We start from the raw sequence: 19386 nt of genomic DNA, 5'->3' as shown, positions 1-19386 counted from the left end.
CAAACACAATTTAAATAAAATTTATAATTTAAAACATGTAAAAGTTGCGTTCATGCACAATGGTAAATTTTTCAATGAAGTTTCATCTTGAATTTTTCATTAAAAAAAATCTATTATATTTTTAGAATAATGATTTAATATATATATATATATATATATATATATTATTGTTTGATCTAACATTCACTAAAGTTTCTGTAGACATGTAAATTTCGTTGCATGTAAATGATGTATCACAAAGCTCCATGTGGCATATGACTCATCACAAATGAATAAGTCATCAATGACATATGGCACAAATCAAGTAAAGGAAGTACACAACCTTTCCAAAAGTCGGCAAAAGGGGAAGAAATCTCCTTAAAATAGGCAAGGGGCCCAAATTGCTCACAAAACCGGAAAGAAAGTTAAAGTATCTTCACAAAACAAGCAAGAATTGAACATTGCTCGCAAAATTGGCAAGAAAGCCCTATAGATTTCGGCCAAGTAAGGGAAAATGGCTGAAATTAAGTCACAAAACATGCCCAAATTCTCCCATGGGTAAATCAAAACACAAATCAAAGCCAAATCTATCCAAAGGCAAGCTTTGAGAAGTCTATAAATACAAGGTCCTATGACAAGCATAAGGTCGACAATTTCTACATTGAAGGGCCAAAATTCTCTCAAAATGAGAACCTCTGCCAAATCTTTGAAGACTAATACGTTGCCAAAGCTCTCTTCGAAGAACGTACAACCAAAGCCAAACCTTTCTTTCGACCAAAGCCGAAGCATTCCCTTGAAGAATCAACAAACACTTGTGCCGATTCTTTCAAAACTTTGTTACAAGCTCAAAACTTGTAACAACATTCGATTCAAGATCAAGTCTCCAAGACCCTTGAATCAACAAATTCCTGCATCAACTCTACCTTTGCCGCGGCCCTAAACCTAAGGTGAAGACTATCCACGCATCGTTTCAAGCTCAAAATTTGAAGCAACCGTTCAATCGTTCGTCTAAGATTAAGTCATCGCGACCCTTCGATCAACACCCTACGCATCTACATCAAATTTGAAGACTAAATCAGAGGAAAATTGTAAAAAGAGATTGTAACCTACAAATTCAAATCAATACAAATCTACTTTGTACGCATGTTCTCGTTTCATTCGATACATAATTTTTGTGTTTACAGTTTCATCTTGAAATTTTCAAATTTTTAAGCAAATTTTCATTATTTCCGTTGAAAGAAATCAATTAATATTTTTGTATTTGCATATCGATATTTCCAATAAATTATGGACGATTCACTTCCGCTTGCACATAAGTACAACAATCGGATCAAGCCATTAAGCACATGTTAAAATAACGGATTGGTTCAAGTCTACCCACTCGTACCTGTTAAGAAAAAAAAAATTATTTTGATAATTGTACCTGTTAAGAAAATAAATTATTTTGATAATTTGATATACGAAAAGATGCCCTGGCTGAGCTATCTCCTTTCTCAATACCCACATTGTTCGTAAGTCACAACCACACCGCCACCAAGTCTACCCCATCCTTTGTTGAATTCCTAGCCTTTCCACAAAAAATAAACAATGACCAATTATAGTTTTCTAATGACATTCTTTCCATGTAGTACCAAATCATTTGTTGTCTAACCATATAGATCAATATAGAAAGTGGCCAGAATAATATTAGGTACAACAAATGATGAATTCCATGCACATTATTTGAAAAAAAAAAATTCATATCTAATTGTGTATTCTTCATATCTCACAAAAATACTTTGACATAGCGTCATCATGGTGATATCAGCTTTGCCATTGAAATTGGGTATTGCACTATAATTAATCTTAAGTTCTTAATTATTTTCATAAACGACGGTTATTGAATAAATTAAAAAGGAGGTGGCTATCGCAAGGAACCACCCTAGAAAGTACAAAGCTGATCAAAGCATGCTATATAAAGAACCATTCATGCATATGTTTTCAGATCATCAAAAAGAAGAAAATTGCATTGCATTATTGCCTCTAAAAAATAATGTTAGGGTGCAAAAAAGGAATAAAAGTGAGACTCACAAAGTAATGATCTCAAGCTCCCCTCCAAGTTACTTAAAAAAAAAAAAAAAAATTTCCTCTTTTTATTTTGTTTTCCCTTTGTGCTCAATTTCTTCTCCTTTTATTTTTTATTTTTTTTTAACGGAAATAAAGATTTGAAGTTGGCCAATGGCTTCACACACCAAACTTTTAATAAAAAGCGTTTAATGAAAATTTATTAGTAATGACAAAAGCAAGAGAGTGGTGACAATGTTGTAGATAAGTTGAAGTTTGGTTGCATTGGCAGTATCGTAAGTAAGCTGAAGTTTGGTGGCACCGACAATTAGTTATGAAAAAAAGGTTAGTAGTGTCACCAAACTTTAGCTTAATAATATTACCACCGCTTTCAAACTTCAACTTATTTTGCATATTGCCATCATCTTGTCTAATATTGCGGTATTACTAAATCACATGTAGATTCTTTACACTTGATATCGTGGTATTACTAATCCACATTTCATAACATAGGTCGACGAAGGGGATCTAAGTTGTGAATTATATCTTTAATTAAAAAGAAAAACATAAACATTGGACTAGAATTTGTAAGATTTTTAGATGAACTACTTTCCCTTGTTATTTAACCCAAGGTTTCTGCCAAGATGCAACTTCCATCATTTAATGGTTTTCACCACATGCACAGAAAGATGACTCAAAACCTCATGAAAATTTTGGAGTAAAAACAAGAAGTTATGGAGAATAAGGATATGGTGCTTAAGATAGTGATACGCATGAATCATACAATAAATGACAATTCTTACATAATAATACTTGCGATCTAATGGTATAACTTCTTATTTTCGAGCATCAATTGAAAACACATAATAATATCTACTACCATAATAGTTATATGGTATAACTATATATGTTTTACGTTTTGTAAAACATATATAGTTGGAAAACTACATAATAATATCTACTACCATAATAGTAAATGAAAATCACAATCAAATCATCAATCGAAAACACTCAAGCAATAGTTCAAAAATCATACTTGTATTCAATTAATCACATTAGTATCTACTAGCGTAAGCATATCAAGTAGGGTAAGCTAGTCTCTACTAGCTAAATTCTCTACCAGTATCTATTTGTATTTCCTAGCATCTACTAGAAATATATAACACCTACAAATAATCTAGGGTTAGAAGATAGCTATACAAAATATCCCATGATAACTATGTGGTGAAAATAGATCACCAATATGGACAAATTCGAGTTTATGCTCGTTTGACCAATTTATAACTTCAAAACATATTATAAATCATAATCAATTCTTATTTAAGTCGCATTCAAAGACAAACTCAAATCAAATATAGGATTTTATTGATCATGCAATATAACTAAAATGATAAACATGCCATAAAGTCTTATTTTTTTCGATGAAGTAGTACTATAATTTCTCCCTTGTGTTAACCCTTTCACGACCCATACTCAAGACGTAATTTGAAGACATATATGTGAAGTTCTTGGAATTATCCTTGTGGAAGTTAAGCAATGTTATATGCCCAGGTACTTCATGTATCTTGCGTTGATTGAGGAACAATCTTACTATAACATTGGATCAATTCATTGGTTTTGACACATCCTCCTCATCATTTGAAACTTAGCATGAGCAGAGTTATGGGAATAAGCAATTCATATTGCTCATGTCTTGCACATTTGTGTTTTATTGTCATGCTTTTCATATCTTTTGTTTGCAATTTTGTTGTCCTTCTCCATGCTCGATCGGGTTATGCAACGAGTATAAGGAACCAAAAAGAAAGTATTAGCAACAACCAGTTTAATTTATTGTAGACAAACTCATGGTGTTCCTATTGATTTATTGTATGTCTAGTTTGTAATTTTCATATTGCTAATTGTAATCTGTATACATTTGTCCATTCATGTAATTATGAAATTTTCCTTTCTCAAAATACTACAATTAAGCTGGCAACATTGTGTGTGTGTGTGTGTGTGTGGGGCATAATTTATCCTTCCCACTTTCCTTTTTCCGTTCTCAACTATTTGGAAGCTCCATTTTCAATTACAGTTTTAACAATTATGTCGACCCTGATTGTTTTTGTTTATTTGACGTGTATTAGTGCATGTTATAGTCATATAAATTAAATATATGGTGGTATTACTAATCCACATGTAGATTCTTTGCACTTGATATCATGATATTACTAATCTACATTTCATAACATAGGTTGACGAAAGGGATCTAAGTTGTGAATTATATCTTTAATTAAAAAGAAAAACATGAACATTGGACTAGAATTAGTAAGATTTTTAGATGAACTACTTCCTTTGTTATTTAACCCAATGTTTCCGTCAAGGTGCAACTTCCATCATTCAATGGTTTTCACCACATGCAAAGAAAGATGACTCAAAACCTTTGGAGTAAAAACACGAAGTTATGGAGAATAATGACATGGTTCTTAAAAATAAAAAGACACTGATGAGCATGAATCTACAATAAATGACAATTCTTACAGAATAATATTACAATCTAATGGTATAACTTCTTATTTTCGAGCATCGATCAGCCCTGTCGTAAAATACTGAAACAGAGCGAATTTACACTTGAGAGCAAGACTGCTCCCTACAAATCTTCCCCTAATCAACACTGAAAAGCTTCTATCAGCAACCTCAATCTATTGATGCATCCCATGGGAAAGGAGCCATTTCGTTCTTTCGTCTGCCAACTGCAAATCATTGACATGCACCTACTTACCAATTTATAACTACGATTTAAGAAGATACAACACAAGTGATTTATGGAACCGCAGTCTCGTGTGAAACTCCAACGCCTCATTAACCGAGCACCTTTCGGAGTTCATCAATCAACAGCGCTCTGCTTGATGGCTCGACCTGCATTGGATTCAAACCATTAAATCCAGGTGATGTGGAAAGATGCTTAACAAAGAATATAACACGATTGCTTACCTTGCTTAGAAGGGCAGCAAGACCTTGAGGTAGGGCTTGCAAATCAGAAATTGAGTCGCCAATATTTGCCAATTGAAGCAATACCTTCTGGACCCGCAACTCCTTCAGTTTATCCTCATAATTTTTCGGATTTTCCTTCCATCTAAAGAAAATTTCGTCGTCCACCCAAGCATCTTTTTTGCATCCCGGAATTTCCGAACTCAAAAACCAGTTCTTGATCAAATCTGTAGCACATTTATGCGACAGCTGTTCACCAGCAGCATCTCTCACTGTCTTGATGAGTGACTCTTCGGAAATTCTCCGACGCAATCTTTTATAGAAGAAAGCTCGAGAGCTGTTCCAGTCCAAAACTTCTCTGATTACTCCCTTTGCAGCCATCCTGAGAGAAGTATCGTGCAGTTCTGCAAATCGAGTGGCTATCTGAGTGTAGACAGGCCAAAGCTGTTTTTCACGTGATCGTATCTGATGTTGTAGAGGTTCAACCATCTCATGTGCCCCACTGCTCTTGGCTTCCTGAAGTTTTGCCTTCAGTTGGATCAGCTGTTGGTCAAGCCTGCCCATGCTCTCCAGTAGCTCCTTGTTCCTGAACTTGATCTCGATCATTCCCTCTGGCTCAAGCACGTTACCTCTAGCAGTTTGATCAGCATACATTTCAATATGGTCTGGATTTATACGACTATCCACGACCACCCATGCTCCACCGCGTAGCTCACCCATCATGGGGATGAACACAAATATGGGCTGTTTGTAAGTCCTGAGGTTCTCCACAATGGTTGATCCAGCTTGAAGGATCCCTTCGAAAAGGTCCCTCTGCCCACCAGAAAATCCTCTCCAGTTGGCAAGAATGAAAAGTGGGAGCTCTTCTCTGTTGAAATCTAATAACGCTTGGGCTGTCTTACTAGCTGAATCAGGAAACCATACTTGCCCAGCCTGAGGAACAACCCTCTCTTGGGAATCAAGCTGGCCTGGATCAGCAGGTATGGTTTGCATCACCGTCTGTGTCTCAACAGCAACTATTCCTACAGGGATTCCTCCAAGCTTCGCCCTTCCAGTAACAACCGTCCTCGCCCAGCCTTCTAGCGTCTCAACAAAGCTGTCTTTGTCAAAAATACCCCCCATCCACTTCCCATTACTATTTAAAGCACCGCTAATTGCAGCACGAGGATCGCATGAATTCTCCGGGCAGTACTCAACAGGCCTTTCTGGAGGATCTAAGGGACTCAAAATGGGGAGTGGCCCACCAGCATGGGCAGGAACGTAACTTAACCACTTCAAAATAGCAGATATTCCTTCAAGATCATCAGCAACCGTTAAATGGACAACCCCATTCGTGCCCATAATTTTAGGTCCTCCAAGTTGCATGTGAGAGCTGTATACCTCCCGGCCAAGAAGTTTGTTCAATGCAGAGAAACCGGTTAAAATAATGGGCTGATCAAGCCTCTGTATGCACCGCATCCCAAGCCGGGCAAGATAAGCACCAATCCCTACGGTTCTTCCAGTCACATATGTTAAGGTAAAGGTTTCCCTGTATGCCCTCGAATATGCACCGGCAATTGCCCCACTCCCAGTCAAGCTTTCAACCCCTAAGCCATCATCCTTTCCAACAATGGTATCTATAACCCATCGGGTCTCTCCATTTGCCAGCTTTAATTCATGTGCTATCACAGATGATCCAATCCGAGCATAATCCTCAGAGGTTAAATACACATACTGAAAACCACGCTCAGGACTCGATTCATCAGACCAACCAACTTTAAAGCAGGATTTGACTTCTTCAGCTACCCCAATACGGGCACCTGAGTTTGCTGCCAAGTATATTAAAGGCAGTTTCTTAGCACAAGCAAGTTCAGTTATTGCAAAGAAGAATGCATCCTCTCTTGGACCAAAAGATCCAGCTTTGAAGGTCACGTCATTTGAAACAATCAATATCTTCCTTCCTGAAGGGAACTCGGGGGTAGACATCTCCATAAACCAGGCTACCATGCCAACATCATTGAGCCCAGGTGGACGAACTACTTCAACAAGAGGAGTGCCCCAGGTGCCTTGTTGGTCAGAAAACTTGAGCTCAGTGACTCTTAGAATTTTATCTTTCGGTTTTTTACTACCCGGCAACTGGGATGCCCATGACTGTTCCAAGGCCGTCTGAAATGCCTGCAAAATAAAATTTTATCTCCAGTAAGTTTCACCAGCACGGTCAATCATGGAGAAACATAAAATAAGAAAAACCAAATTTGTATACATATCTCACCAGTGGAAAATCATAGCAGTAAGTGGTGCTGGTTCTCCTGGCCACCAGACGTTTTCGGTCAATAGCTCCCAAAGGCTGATACTGTGCATTTACTGGTAAACCATGCAGGGGGGCCTGTGTAGAGGCTGAATGGTATACCACCCTCTGTTTGCTGGTATCCTCTAGTTCCCGATATACCTGATTATCATGTTCACCAGTTATAAACAAACAAACAAACTATTTCTTTGAGACAATACTTTCTTTACGACTGACATTTCAAACTGTTTATATAAATATATAATTTGAGACTACATCTTCTTTGACTGACATTACAAACTATTTATTAACCTGTGTACAATATGTAGAAAACTAAAGCAGCATATTGTTTATTCAGTCAACCTAGACCACCATATCTCAGCAACAGTTTGTAGACCACCATATATCAGCTCTACCACGATATGTATCAAGTACACACTGAAGTTTTTTCTCACTTTCCTTTTCTAGAAAAATAAATCTGATTTCCACCTCAGACCAGTCTCTTAGTGGTAAATTTCTACCTAATATAGATAATCAAATGATGCCTTCTGTTCTAGCTCAATCTATGTTTAATATCCTATGGTATGAATCATTACTACTCATCCAGCCACCCTAATATGCTCTTGCAAAACGGCCTTCAACAATTACATAGCTGGAAAATGTAACTTGGTGGTAAAGAACTTACATGTACAGTGCAGGTATGACCAGTCACGTTTGTGACGACAACCCTCCAAGAAACATTTGCCTGCCCAGAGGATGCAATCCACAACTTCACTTCCCATTCACAAACACCCAACCTATGCATCTTTACACCAACAGATGCATGGATTTCACGTGCAAGTTCTTCTAAGATCGCCTCCACCACAATTTCTTCTTGTCCAGCATCTAAACCAACTCTCCTGGCAGAACATCTCGAATGTAAGATTCTAAAAAGTTCCCCATCTTATCTCAGGAGAAAAATATTGTATAAGAAGAAGAAAAAAATTTACTTGGAGTAAGGCAGTAGATCATCAATTTGTTGCTCACGTAAGATATAAAGGTACATATGAGTATGGTCAGATTTGACAGTGGCATTGTGTGCATTAAGTTCCAACTCTTCCATTGCTGTCAATAAGGACCTCAAAATGCTCCTTGAAGTAAATGACAAAGCCCATTGCTTACTAGCTGCTTCCATGTCTAGCCTTTGAAATCCAGCGAACACATCATTTGAAGTGGGCTGCCTTACAAGTGTTCTGAGGAACATCCTTTTGGTTGGTTGTGGCTTGTCTACAACGCTGTACAAGTGCCATTGACGGTCCCGGGATGGGGTATACTGTACATTCTCATAACCTTGAAGCTTGTCCTGAATCAGAACAAAGGATGAGTAACTTCATAAAAAGAGTATTCCGAAATTCGCACAAGACACTGGAGCTACAACCACAAAACTACTAACCAATTCAAGGTAAATGGATAGAGGAGGCTCCAGATGACGCAATAAAGGTTCTTCCTCGTAATAGAGTTTTTCAGATGACCAGTGGAAGGAATGCCTCATAGGAGCTCGCCCTTCATCTCTTTGTATGATGCAACTAATTACCCTGACACCTGCACTGTGTAGACTGGAGGCTACTCCTTGTTCCTTAAGAATTTTGGCTAACTTCTTAATTCTTTCTTGAGCCTGATCCTCATCACCACTGCCATTTATGAACAATGCTGGTCAGGAAGGTTTCGATGTAGGTTCAAATCCGAAATAGGACCATTGTAATTTGGAATGTATAGAGAGATCCAATTAAAAATCTAGAGTTGGTAAGATTAATCAGAAATAGAATACAGTGCTCTCTTAGGGATCCCACATAATGTTTAAGTTTTTCAATATAGAACTGATCCCGAATCTAGTCACATGTTTAATTCAAAGTTGAAAGCTTTAATGAAAAGAAAAAGGGCAGGTACAATACCTATCCTGAAGTAAACTCATCTGATTGTTGATGCCAACTAAAGCAATATGCATCATATTACCAAAGCCGCTTGGTTCACTAGATCCATTTGGAATTGATTCATGAAGTTGATGAGACATTTCCTTCAGTGCAGCATTAATAACTGCTGGCAGAAATTGAAGGGATTTGATAATAACCATGACTCCCCATTTTCTCTCGTTGTATTTCTCAATTAATTTATCAGAAGATTGATCTTCATTCGCAGTTTTTCTCTCTGTATGTTCGTCCAAGAACTCCCAGGAAGCCATAAGACCAGATCTTTGCCACTGCATCCTCACGCTCCCCTTTAAAAGATATGGCTGATAACAAATAAAGCAAAGTTAAACAAGGAAATGACTGAAAGACAAAGTAAGCAGGAACTCAAAGTGTTTGACCAACGGTACCTGGTATAACCGACGCACATAGCTCTCCACAACCCGCCTCTGAAGTGTGTGATCACTGTGATCAAATAGACCTACAAGGGCATCTTCAACTGCCAAAGGAGCGCTCACAAGATCCTCCATTCGTTCATTTATGGCACTTTTCCTCTTAGGAGTATCCATGCTTTCACCATCCTCGGTAAACATCTCTAACTCAGAAAGACTTCTGGCAATGCTGGAACGAAGTTCACTCAACTTGGTTTGCTCCATCAGTTGACTTGCCTTAAGTGCCAACTGCACAAAATTTACTTACTAAGAAAATGCGGCTATTATACAAAAGAAAATAATTATTAAGTTTTTATGCGAGGACAATTTTAATTGATTTATAAAACTTAAAACAGAGGAAGAAAGATCCATTCAATAAAACTAATAGTTCAGCTTGGTTTGATTCACTCAGTAAAATGGGCAAAATAAAAGTAAACAGCCATTGATTACAACTGGATTTTGAATTACTTAAAAACAGAGAAAGAAAAGTGTCCACGTTATGATAATTATTAGTTCAAGCTCAGTTCAATGGCAAACCTCAGAATAGCTTGTATGGTTAAGTTGAGAAAACCGAATTAGCTTTTCCCTGTACGCAGCAGGGTTGGGGTAGACCAGTTGTTCCATGAGTTGTAGTATCAACTTATTTTTATTCTTGACACCCTGTGAAGCACAAGACGCATAGTACATGTATAAAATAATGTGAACAGAAAATTGAACAAGACAAGGAAAGGCAAGCGAACAGAGCATGTAGATTTTAATACCTGGTGAGAAAGCACAATGTCCACAATCTTCAATAGATCTTTTTTATACTGAAGTCGAAGGCGTTCAATTACATCAGCCTGGTGAAACAAAATATCAGTCTATCACGAATGAAGATTATCACAAGTATACAACATTCAAAATCTTGGAATAGTGTGAAGTTCCTAATTATCAGGGTATACTAAACTGTAAAACTACGAAGTTAAAAAATCAACAAAAGTCAGTCAAAATTCAAACCAGGGTGGCTAAGGGCAAACGTTGTCTTTCATAATGAGAGGCTAACCTGAATGTTGTCACTGAATAATTCTTCAACTGACAGGTACTCTTCAAAAAGGGAATGAATGATAACTCGGGCATGACTTTCTCTTCCACCCTCATAAGACTTCACAAGGCTCATCAAAGGCTCAACAAGCCTTTCTTGGGCTCCTTTCTCTTTATCAGGACAGGAGAATAGATGGGCCTGCAAAGAATATGTAAAAACATAATACAACATTCTTAAGAAGAAAGTAGAAAATAGTACTCAAATGGGGAATTTAAAACGTGATACTCACCTCAAGAACAACGCGCAGCAACTTAGCAGGGAACTCAACATTCTGAGAACTAGAAATCACCTCAAACTCCTTAAATTTTGATTCCAACTGTAAAATTATACAAGAAAATCACACATGAGCATAAAGACTCATTTGTAGCATAAATGCATGAGAAAACAACCATACTTTTCTTACTTCATTTTTAAGATCTTTGGGTAGGCGGGTTGCTAGAACAGCAAAGCACTCTTGCCATTGAAGGAAAGGGAGTTCAGGATTGTCTAGGCAAGTGAGCAAGTTTTGCACTACCTGAGATAGATGACAAGTCATAGATAAAACAAGTTAAAGAATAAAAACACAATCTACAGATTCTACACATGATATATTCCCACAATTACAATGCCCAAGAAACTGAAAAAAATATAACGATCTAAAAAAGTGTTCAAAATGTTAATGTATGTTGAATGAGAACTCACTTCATCAATGTTATGCTCATAACCAGCAAGAATCATTCGGGCTGCGGTTATGCTAGCAGCACATCTCTGGTGAACTTTACCAGAAATTGCAGTTGGGGGCCCCAGAACCGGGAAGCTCCCATGGAAAGGTTCTGCCTTTCTTACGGCTGAAGGATCATCTAAATCAAGCCTTGCAATAAGTTCACCAGCCTACACAAAACCAATTTTATATGAAATTCCATCAAGCAGCGATGTATTTACTTCCTATCGGGATCATGAAGTACCTGCATTGCTTGACCTTCAGACATTCTAAAGTGGATAGCTCCAGAAGCAGGTGAAAGAAGAGGCATACACATCTTCATAACCTCAACCTCAGCATATGGTGTGTCAGCATCGACATGACTACCATCAGCAACCAAGTACCTCAGCAGCTTGCATGGTGTCTCTGCTATTAACTTTGATGGGTCATGGTCGTTCTGGATTCAACAGAAGTCAACTTGTCAGCTTTCTGAAGGACATTTTGGGGGAAGAAGAAAAAAGAGAAAATGGAGGCACCTGAAGCAAGCAAGTCCTTCCATCAATAAGAAGGCGAGTTCCAGCTGCTTCTTCCTCTGCATATATAATGTGACTGTTTCCGTCCAACTGTAACGAAATTGAAGTTATTAGTCACAAACTGTAACTGATCGCTGGGTATAGTTATATCCCTAGATAAAGTGACAGTTCTATAGACGTCAATTTGTTACTTTTCATTATATTTGGAGTTGCCTAGATTTGATGAACTTCTCCTTTACTTGTACTACTTTTATTAATTAGCCTGCATTTCTTATCAAAATAATATATAATTGCATTCACACGCCCACACACGTGTATAATACAAACCAAGGAGTAGCAGAAACAAACAACTGGAACTACACAGTATGTAGAAATTTTGATGCAAAAGTACAGCCAGTTATTAGGATATACTAGCAGGCAGACACTTGATATGATTTACATATCTAGTGCATTTGTACTGTGCTTGTAAGACATGCGCCTTTTAATCAATAATCCAAGATTAAATGGGTAATAACTAATGAGTAAAAGAAAAATCATATGTGAAGCTACAATAATGAAAACAGTAAGGAGAATATTTATACTTTCCTGCATCAACAAACCCCCATCACGTAAAGTATGTATCTCTGCTTCAATCTCTGATTCATTCATCCTCAATCTGTAGCTTCCAGGACCCCCTCTCACCATGTCAATCTATAAATAGGTTTCATGATGTTGATTATATATAACTATTGATTTTTCCAACGAAAAATCTCCAAAAATGCGTAAAACATTAAAAGAAGTCCCTTGGAATGAAGCAATGTCAATTGAAAACATACCGTGTATTTGCTCCCTTCAATGTTCAATGATACTTGTGCATGGACAAGTGATATATGCTGCAATCAAAATTTCCAAAAATTAATTGAAAAGGACATACAAAACACATTTCTTTGAAATATATAATTTTAGTACCACACCTTGGGTGGAATTTGCCCTTTCTCAAGATAACCGACATAATCTGAAACCATTGCTGCACTACTGGTAGACGCTTTCTGAATAGGCCATAATAGGAAACATAAGCGATGCATTTTACAAGTAAAATATACAAAAATCAACGATTAAGGAAGATGGTTGCACTTACAAACAGAGTCCCTCCAACTACAGAAAGATACCAAGGAGGCCTTTCTGCTCTAACTCGCATGGCGATTCTACTATCCAACCAACCCGTGTGGATTTTATTCTCTCTGTAGTCTGAGGCCTACAGGACATGTGATGTAGAGTTACTTGAAAAATCATCGAAATTCAATGCTCTTTATATTAATTTTTAAAAGGATGGTAAAGAATTTAATAGATTTTGGGAAGATTACATGTAGAAGATCTATTGAATAATCAACATTTGTACGAATTTCTCCTCGAATTTGAATTTCCTTCAGCCCAAGAACCATATTTGCAATAGCTAGAGCTCGAGACTCCCCAAATGCAAAAACATGTCCTGGAAAAGGAGAATTTTTTGTCTTTTAATACATTAGCAGCAAAAACTGAACTGTTTCCAAAAACAACAGTCAAAGAAGGTTCATACTTACCAAACTGAGAGTCCGAGAATTCATGAATGCCCCCTCCAGACTGCAAACCACAACATCAATCAGAATTTATCTGAGAGCTATATTGTTCCTTTTCTTTTATGGAGGAATTTGTCAAGATATTTACCTTAACAGAAAAGTATGCCCAAACATTTGGCTTGCTTTTAAAACTCAACTCCTGCATATTGTGTGACATATTCAATATGAGGTCATGTAAGCACTAGGAGAAAGACTTCGGAATGATGATAACTAACCTGTACTTTCCCACTGGTAGGCTTAAAGCCATCATCTGGATCCTCACTTGTTACACGCACAGCAACACAATGACCCTTTGGCCTTGTAGATTCTGCCTTGTCAAAATCGAATGGGGTAGCACTAGCTGAAGTTTTTCTCCAAGCATCATATCCACCACCATGTTCCATTCCATAAAATCGCCTTATTTCTGATCGAATGAATCACATGAACAGCGAGTGTGAACAAATTAAAAATGATACGGAAATCAATATCTTTGAAGAAATCCAGCAATTATGATTATACCAGGGATTTGCCAGAGAGGTATGCCCATCCCAACTACAACTTGGGCTGCTGGGAGATTTATTTCAGCTATCCACTCAGTGACTGGGTGCTCCACCTACAAGGATTCAATTAAATAAAAAAATTTAGTTTCACTAGTAAAATTATATGTCTTGAAAGGCAGATGCAAATCCATAAGCTAAGAAGCTATATGGAATTCTAATGACCATAGAGATCATATGATATTAATGTTTCTGTAAGATGTTGCACTAAGATTGAATGGCTTGTTTGGCACATAACAAACATACTTTTGTTTTAATAATTCACTTTAAGCATACTCATTTCCTTCGTCCGTGTATTATTTGGTGCAACAATGCTACCAACAAAACAAACTAAAGAAAAGAACACAAAACGAGTTCATAGGCTACAATAAGACTACAGAACCAAAATAACAAACCTGTAATCGAGGGTTCAGCTCTAAGAAATAGTACTCGCCAGTTTCCATACTGTAGAGATACTCAACAGTAGCTGCTCCAACGTAATTAACAGATTTAGCCAACCTTCGAGCTGATTGCTCCAACTTTTTTACTGTCTCTATAGGAGCTACAGTAATTGGTCCCTCCTCAATAATCTGTAAAACATATAAAAACAAGTTAAGCTTTGATGGGGAAACATCTCCAGTAGATGATATTGTGCACTAACAAGTACTGGAGAAATTCTAAGAAAGAAGAGTACCCATTTCTCTAGAAGACCAAGCTAGTGAATACAGAAACACTGCCTTTAGTATGCCATAAAACTATTACCTTCTGGTGCCGCCTTTGAACACTGCAGTCACGGCTATGAAAAGCTGCAACATTTCCATGCTGATCACACAGTAACTGTACCTCTAAATGTCGGCTCTGATAAGAAAGAAGAAAATATTAAATTGGAAAAATTGGCAATGTCTGGTCTGATGTTTAGCAATTATGATCATCTAGATCAAAATGGAATAGATTATCTGACCTGAGATGCGACTTTCATTATAAAAATTGGAGATCCTGGAACTTCACCCTGAACTTGCTTGAACAATGCCCTTACCTCATCATCATTATGGACCTAGAAAAGTAAATAATTCAACGTAGCTCAGCTGACTATTCACAGGCATATTGCCCATATATATCAAAAACTAGATTGCAATTTTAGCCAAGTGTAACATTTTCATGTATGACACAAACCTTTCTTATGCCTTTACCACCTCCACCCCATGAAGCCTTAATCATTGCTGGGTAACCTACAACTTGACAACTTGCAACTGCTTCCTCTGTTGTATAAACACACGCTTCCCTATATACTTCATCCGGGATTGTAACCAAGCAGCTTTCTGAAGGAATTTTCACCTGGAGAATCAACACTAACAATATCAACTTGCATTACCCAGCAAAAGCAACCAAAAGAAAATAGGACATAGTTTTCAGGATTCATACATGTGATCCACTCCATGGAAGAGTAGGTACGTTGGCAGCCTGAGCAATTAATGATGAACCGATTTTATCTCCTAATGCTGCCATAGATATAGATGGTGGCCCAAGAAATACAATTCCCTTTGCATCCAATGCATCTGGAAGCTCAGGATTCTCTGAGGCATGGCCCCAACCAGGCCAAACTGCATCAACATGTGTTATCTCTGCCATCTAGGTAGTAAAGAACAAAAAATTCAGGTGAAATGCTACCAAGAACTACAGGAAGTCATGAAATGCTTAAGAACTGCAGGTAGCGTAATGCCCCATGCCATAGCTACTTTTTTTTAGCTATGGTGTTTTGAAGAAAATGTAGAAATACTCTAAATGGAGTGTCAGTGAGTGAGTGAAACAAAGTTTACCGAGCAAGTGGAACAGGTTTTTTCTGTTGACAGTTAACAACATGAAATGCAGCTCAATATTATCGAAACACACCTCCCATACAACAACAACAACAACAACAACAAAGCCTTATCCCACTAAGTGGGGAAACACACGTCCCATAATCACTAATAAATCTTCTATGACTAATGAGAAAAATAACAATCTCCAGCCTCTTCATTTGCATGTTCATAATTTTGATTTCGGTATCCACTTCTTTGATTTTCTTCTTATTTATATCAAATTTCATTTCATACAGTCAAACAAATGGTAAAAAAACCACACCACTCAAAACTTCTTTCGGCTACAAGGTACCTCAGGAACTCAGTTGGATATCTTCCTTGTTGTCAAATACTTTGATACTGATAAAAAAATGGAAAAGATTAAGGTATTTGAGGTTAAGAGCTTATGATACACACCTCTACAATGAGTTGCACATTGGCATAGTTATTATTGTTAGTTCCACCAGGAACCTCCACAAACTGATCGGCAATTCTGATGTGTTCTGCATTGATTCGCATGTCCTCTGGTGTGGCCATTGCCACCAATAAAACAGCCTTCTCTGTACCAAATGTTTCATAAGACCATGTCCTCACACTACGAATAAACTTGACAGCTGCCATTCCATTGTTTGCAATTAAAATGCTATGAATTGGCTTCTTCCCACCAAGGGCATAGCAGAATTCATCAACTTTAGATGCTGTAGCAGGATGCCTGAGTACACCATTTACGTACCCATTTCCACGATGGAAACTGGGCACTGTCACCAATCTCCTCTGGGCTTCTGACATGCTGCTGATCAACAAATTACGCCATCAACATGGTAAGTGACATTTTAAGGAAAAGTTTAGTGCAACTAATTCACTATAGCTTTCAAATAAGCTGCCAACATAATATAATGATTAAACGTATAGTATTTCCGAATGGGGCCTTTCCTCATTGCCTCTTCTCATGGTCGTTAAGAAATGAAATTCATGATCCAAGCGCAACATATTTGCAATTATGAACATCTACCGGGTTATACTAAGGCTGCGTTTCGTTGCATGAAATAGGAGGTGATGCTTTTCAACATATCCAATTCCATGTCATCATGAACTCTTATTTTGAATATAATTTTTGTTCTAAATGTATAATTAAATTTCAATGTTACACTAATTGATGCTTTTCAATTCCATTTCAAGACAACTGAACAGCCTAAGTTTATAGTCTCAGGTTTCCAAAAAGGAAACAAAGAAAAAAAAGAATGCACCTTTGTGAAACCATAAACTCCAGAAAACTGCAAATTAGAGTCCCAAATCCACACAAAACACAGCCTTACTCAAAAAACTAAAAGCTACCCGAAAAAAAATACAGTCTTTCGAAATTCCAAAACTAATTCCAACTCCAATCAAACTACTTCCAACAACCAATATCCAAATCAAACAAAACCCACCTCACCCAAATGCAATTGATAACAGAAGCACCAACAAGCCAATAACTTGAAAGGGTTTAAAGCAAATGGGTCACAAACCTCAAAAGTGAAAAGAAACAGGAGCTGGAATCTTGATCGAGGTGCTCAAATTGCTATCTGGGCACCAAGCATTACGTACGACTCAAGAGGCAGAGGAGGGAGAGAAAACACAGAGAACCCAGAAATGCGTAGTTTGAAGGTTGGGAGTGTGATCATTGGGGAGTATTTAAGTTCTGAAGGATTTGGAGAGAGAGGTAGGTGTGGGTTTGGGTTTGGAGGAGAGTTGTGGCTGCATCTGCATGCGAAAAAGTTAACGGCTTTAATCAGAGTTGTACGTGGTAGCTGCCAATTCCGCACCTTTCTTCGTCCCCAGCAACTCCCAACTACCCCATTTCTCTCTCTTCTTTCTCTCTCTACCCATTTCTAATTAAGATCAAGGTGGGCTCTCTCTCTCTCTCTCTCTCTCTCTCTCTCTCTCTCTCTCTCCAGTCAAGTGATTTTCCCTCTCTCTGTTTTTCTTGTGTGAATTTTTTGGGCTTAAACAAATTTTCACATGTGGATTTTGATGGGATCTTGTAAATACGGAAGCAGGACATTCCATCAGGAATGATGAATGAATGAATTAAATTTTGGAGCCGGTGGCGTGTCTTGACTGTGAGTTGGGTGGTGCAGTCGACCAACCCTTCACCCTACGTCCCTACCGTTTTTTTTAGATGAACCAGTCGGTAATTGTCCAAATGTTTGTCATGATTTCTAATTTAAAAAAAATAAAATATATATTTGTGTGTGTGTGAAAAAATCTAAGTCTGTTGTAAACTTTCATATTTTAAGTGTGATAATGTAAATCTTAGATTATATTTGATTATAGTTATCATTTTTTATATGGACTTGTATTCTTTGGGGATAAAGGATTTTATTCTCTCCCTTATTACTATAAATAAAGGCACTACGTAAGGGGAGAATATAGATCTCTCTCTACAATTCTACAAACACATCTCTCTCCCAATCTCTCTGCTTGCCATCAGCCCCCCTCCCCTTGTCAAATAAAATAGGCTACAACACGTTATCAGCACACTCCAACTACTGCGCTTAGGAATCTGACGTTGAAGCTTTTTCTGCATCAAACCAATTCATCCATATCATCACGCAATCAAATTCTTCCAAAACAACGGTTTTTATCTCGATATTTTTGCAGCCCTGATAGCATGAACATTCACCATGATGCATGATCCAACTTTACGTTTTACGAATTTTAAATTCTACATAAATTGTGTATGCATCATAATCATAATTGTTGAATTATGTGAATTTGAAATTTGATACTGCCATGAATTGCATCAAATATATGTCCATGCATTCAAATTATTTGTTAAATATACATTAAATTAAATCTGGACCAAAAAAAAAAAAATTAAAATTAAGGTTTATGAAACCCCATCCTGTTGTCACCACCGCAAGTCGTCGGCTTCCCAAGTTACGCCGCGTCGAGCCACCAACACCAAGTATGCAGCCTGTGTGGCTAAAGCCAAGCTGCGAAACCATTAAACTGGAGTTAAGGGCTCCTAGTCTTGAAACCTGCAAACCCGACGCCTTCAATGGTGTCTCCACCACCACAGGAGGGCTTGCAGCCCTACCTTGACCATGGGTCACCGTCACGACGCCCTGAAGCTCATTCATCGACAAAGATTGACCGAGATTCCTCTAAATCTCATCGGATTTTTCAAATTTCCGATTCAAATTTCTAGTGTTTTTGGTTGAAACGTTGAGATTTCTCTATTCTTGATCCCCGTTGATTCATGAACTTGCCCCAAGAAAGTTTTTCCCAAAACATAGCCGCCTAAAGTGGTGGCGCTGACTTTCTTCCCCGACAAATGCACCCAACTACGGCTAGGGAGTTTTGGTGTTTTACCCGAGCCTAAATTGAGCTTAACCTTTCTCGGCCCAAACATCAAACCAAATTTTGGTTTTGGGCTTGACATTGCAACCCACACTCGAAATCTTTCTCTTGGGCTCGTCTGTAGCGGCCCAAACCCTTAGCTCGGCCTAAATTGACACCAGCCCGTAGGGC

At 37.8% G+C, this 19386-nt stretch overlaps 1 protein-coding gene across 2 annotated transcripts; it reads right to left on the bottom strand.

Moving 5' to 3' along the window:
• Positions 1–4505: 4505 nt before the first annotated feature.
• LOC137717363 (acetyl-CoA carboxylase 1) lies at positions 4506–17518 on the bottom strand. Of its 2 annotated transcripts, XM_088699185.1 has the most exons (32): positions 17379–17518; positions 16288–16663; positions 15455–15661; positions 15206–15367; positions 14994–15086; positions 14795–14890; positions 14449–14622; positions 14016–14109; positions 13733–13920; positions 13606–13656; positions 13482–13521; positions 13266–13390; positions 13040–13156; positions 12876–12950; positions 12738–12794; positions 12511–12612; positions 11926–12015; positions 11655–11846; positions 11392–11580; positions 11114–11224; positions 10940–11026; positions 10672–10848; positions 10391–10468; positions 10167–10289; positions 9609–9878; positions 9187–9524; positions 8688–8925; positions 8245–8597; positions 7941–8154; positions 7241–7417; positions 4993–7143; positions 4506–4917 (listed from the first exon to the last, which is right to left on the bottom strand). In XM_088699185.1, the coding sequence occupies exons 2-32, from the start codon at positions 16657–16659 to the stop codon at positions 4861–4863; spliced, it is 6798 nt and encodes a 2265-aa protein (XP_088555311.1). In that variant the 5' UTR covers positions 16660–16663; positions 17379–17518; the 3' UTR covers positions 4506–4860. The 2 variants fall into 2 exon arrangements, with proteins under 2 accessions (XP_088555311.1, XP_088555310.1); XM_088699184.1 differs by having other exon boundaries at positions 4682–7143.
• Between the last annotated feature and the right edge of the window lie 1868 nt (positions 17519–19386).

Source organism: Pyrus communis, chromosome 8 (assembly GCF_041283825.1).
Source record: "Pyrus communis isolate YQ-2024b chromosome 8, ASM4128382v1, whole genome shotgun sequence".
Taxonomy (NCBI): Eukaryota; Viridiplantae; Streptophyta; class Magnoliopsida; order Rosales; family Rosaceae; genus Pyrus; species Pyrus communis.
Note: the sequence above shows the minus strand (reverse complement) of the source record. Positions and strands in the feature narration are given on the sequence as shown.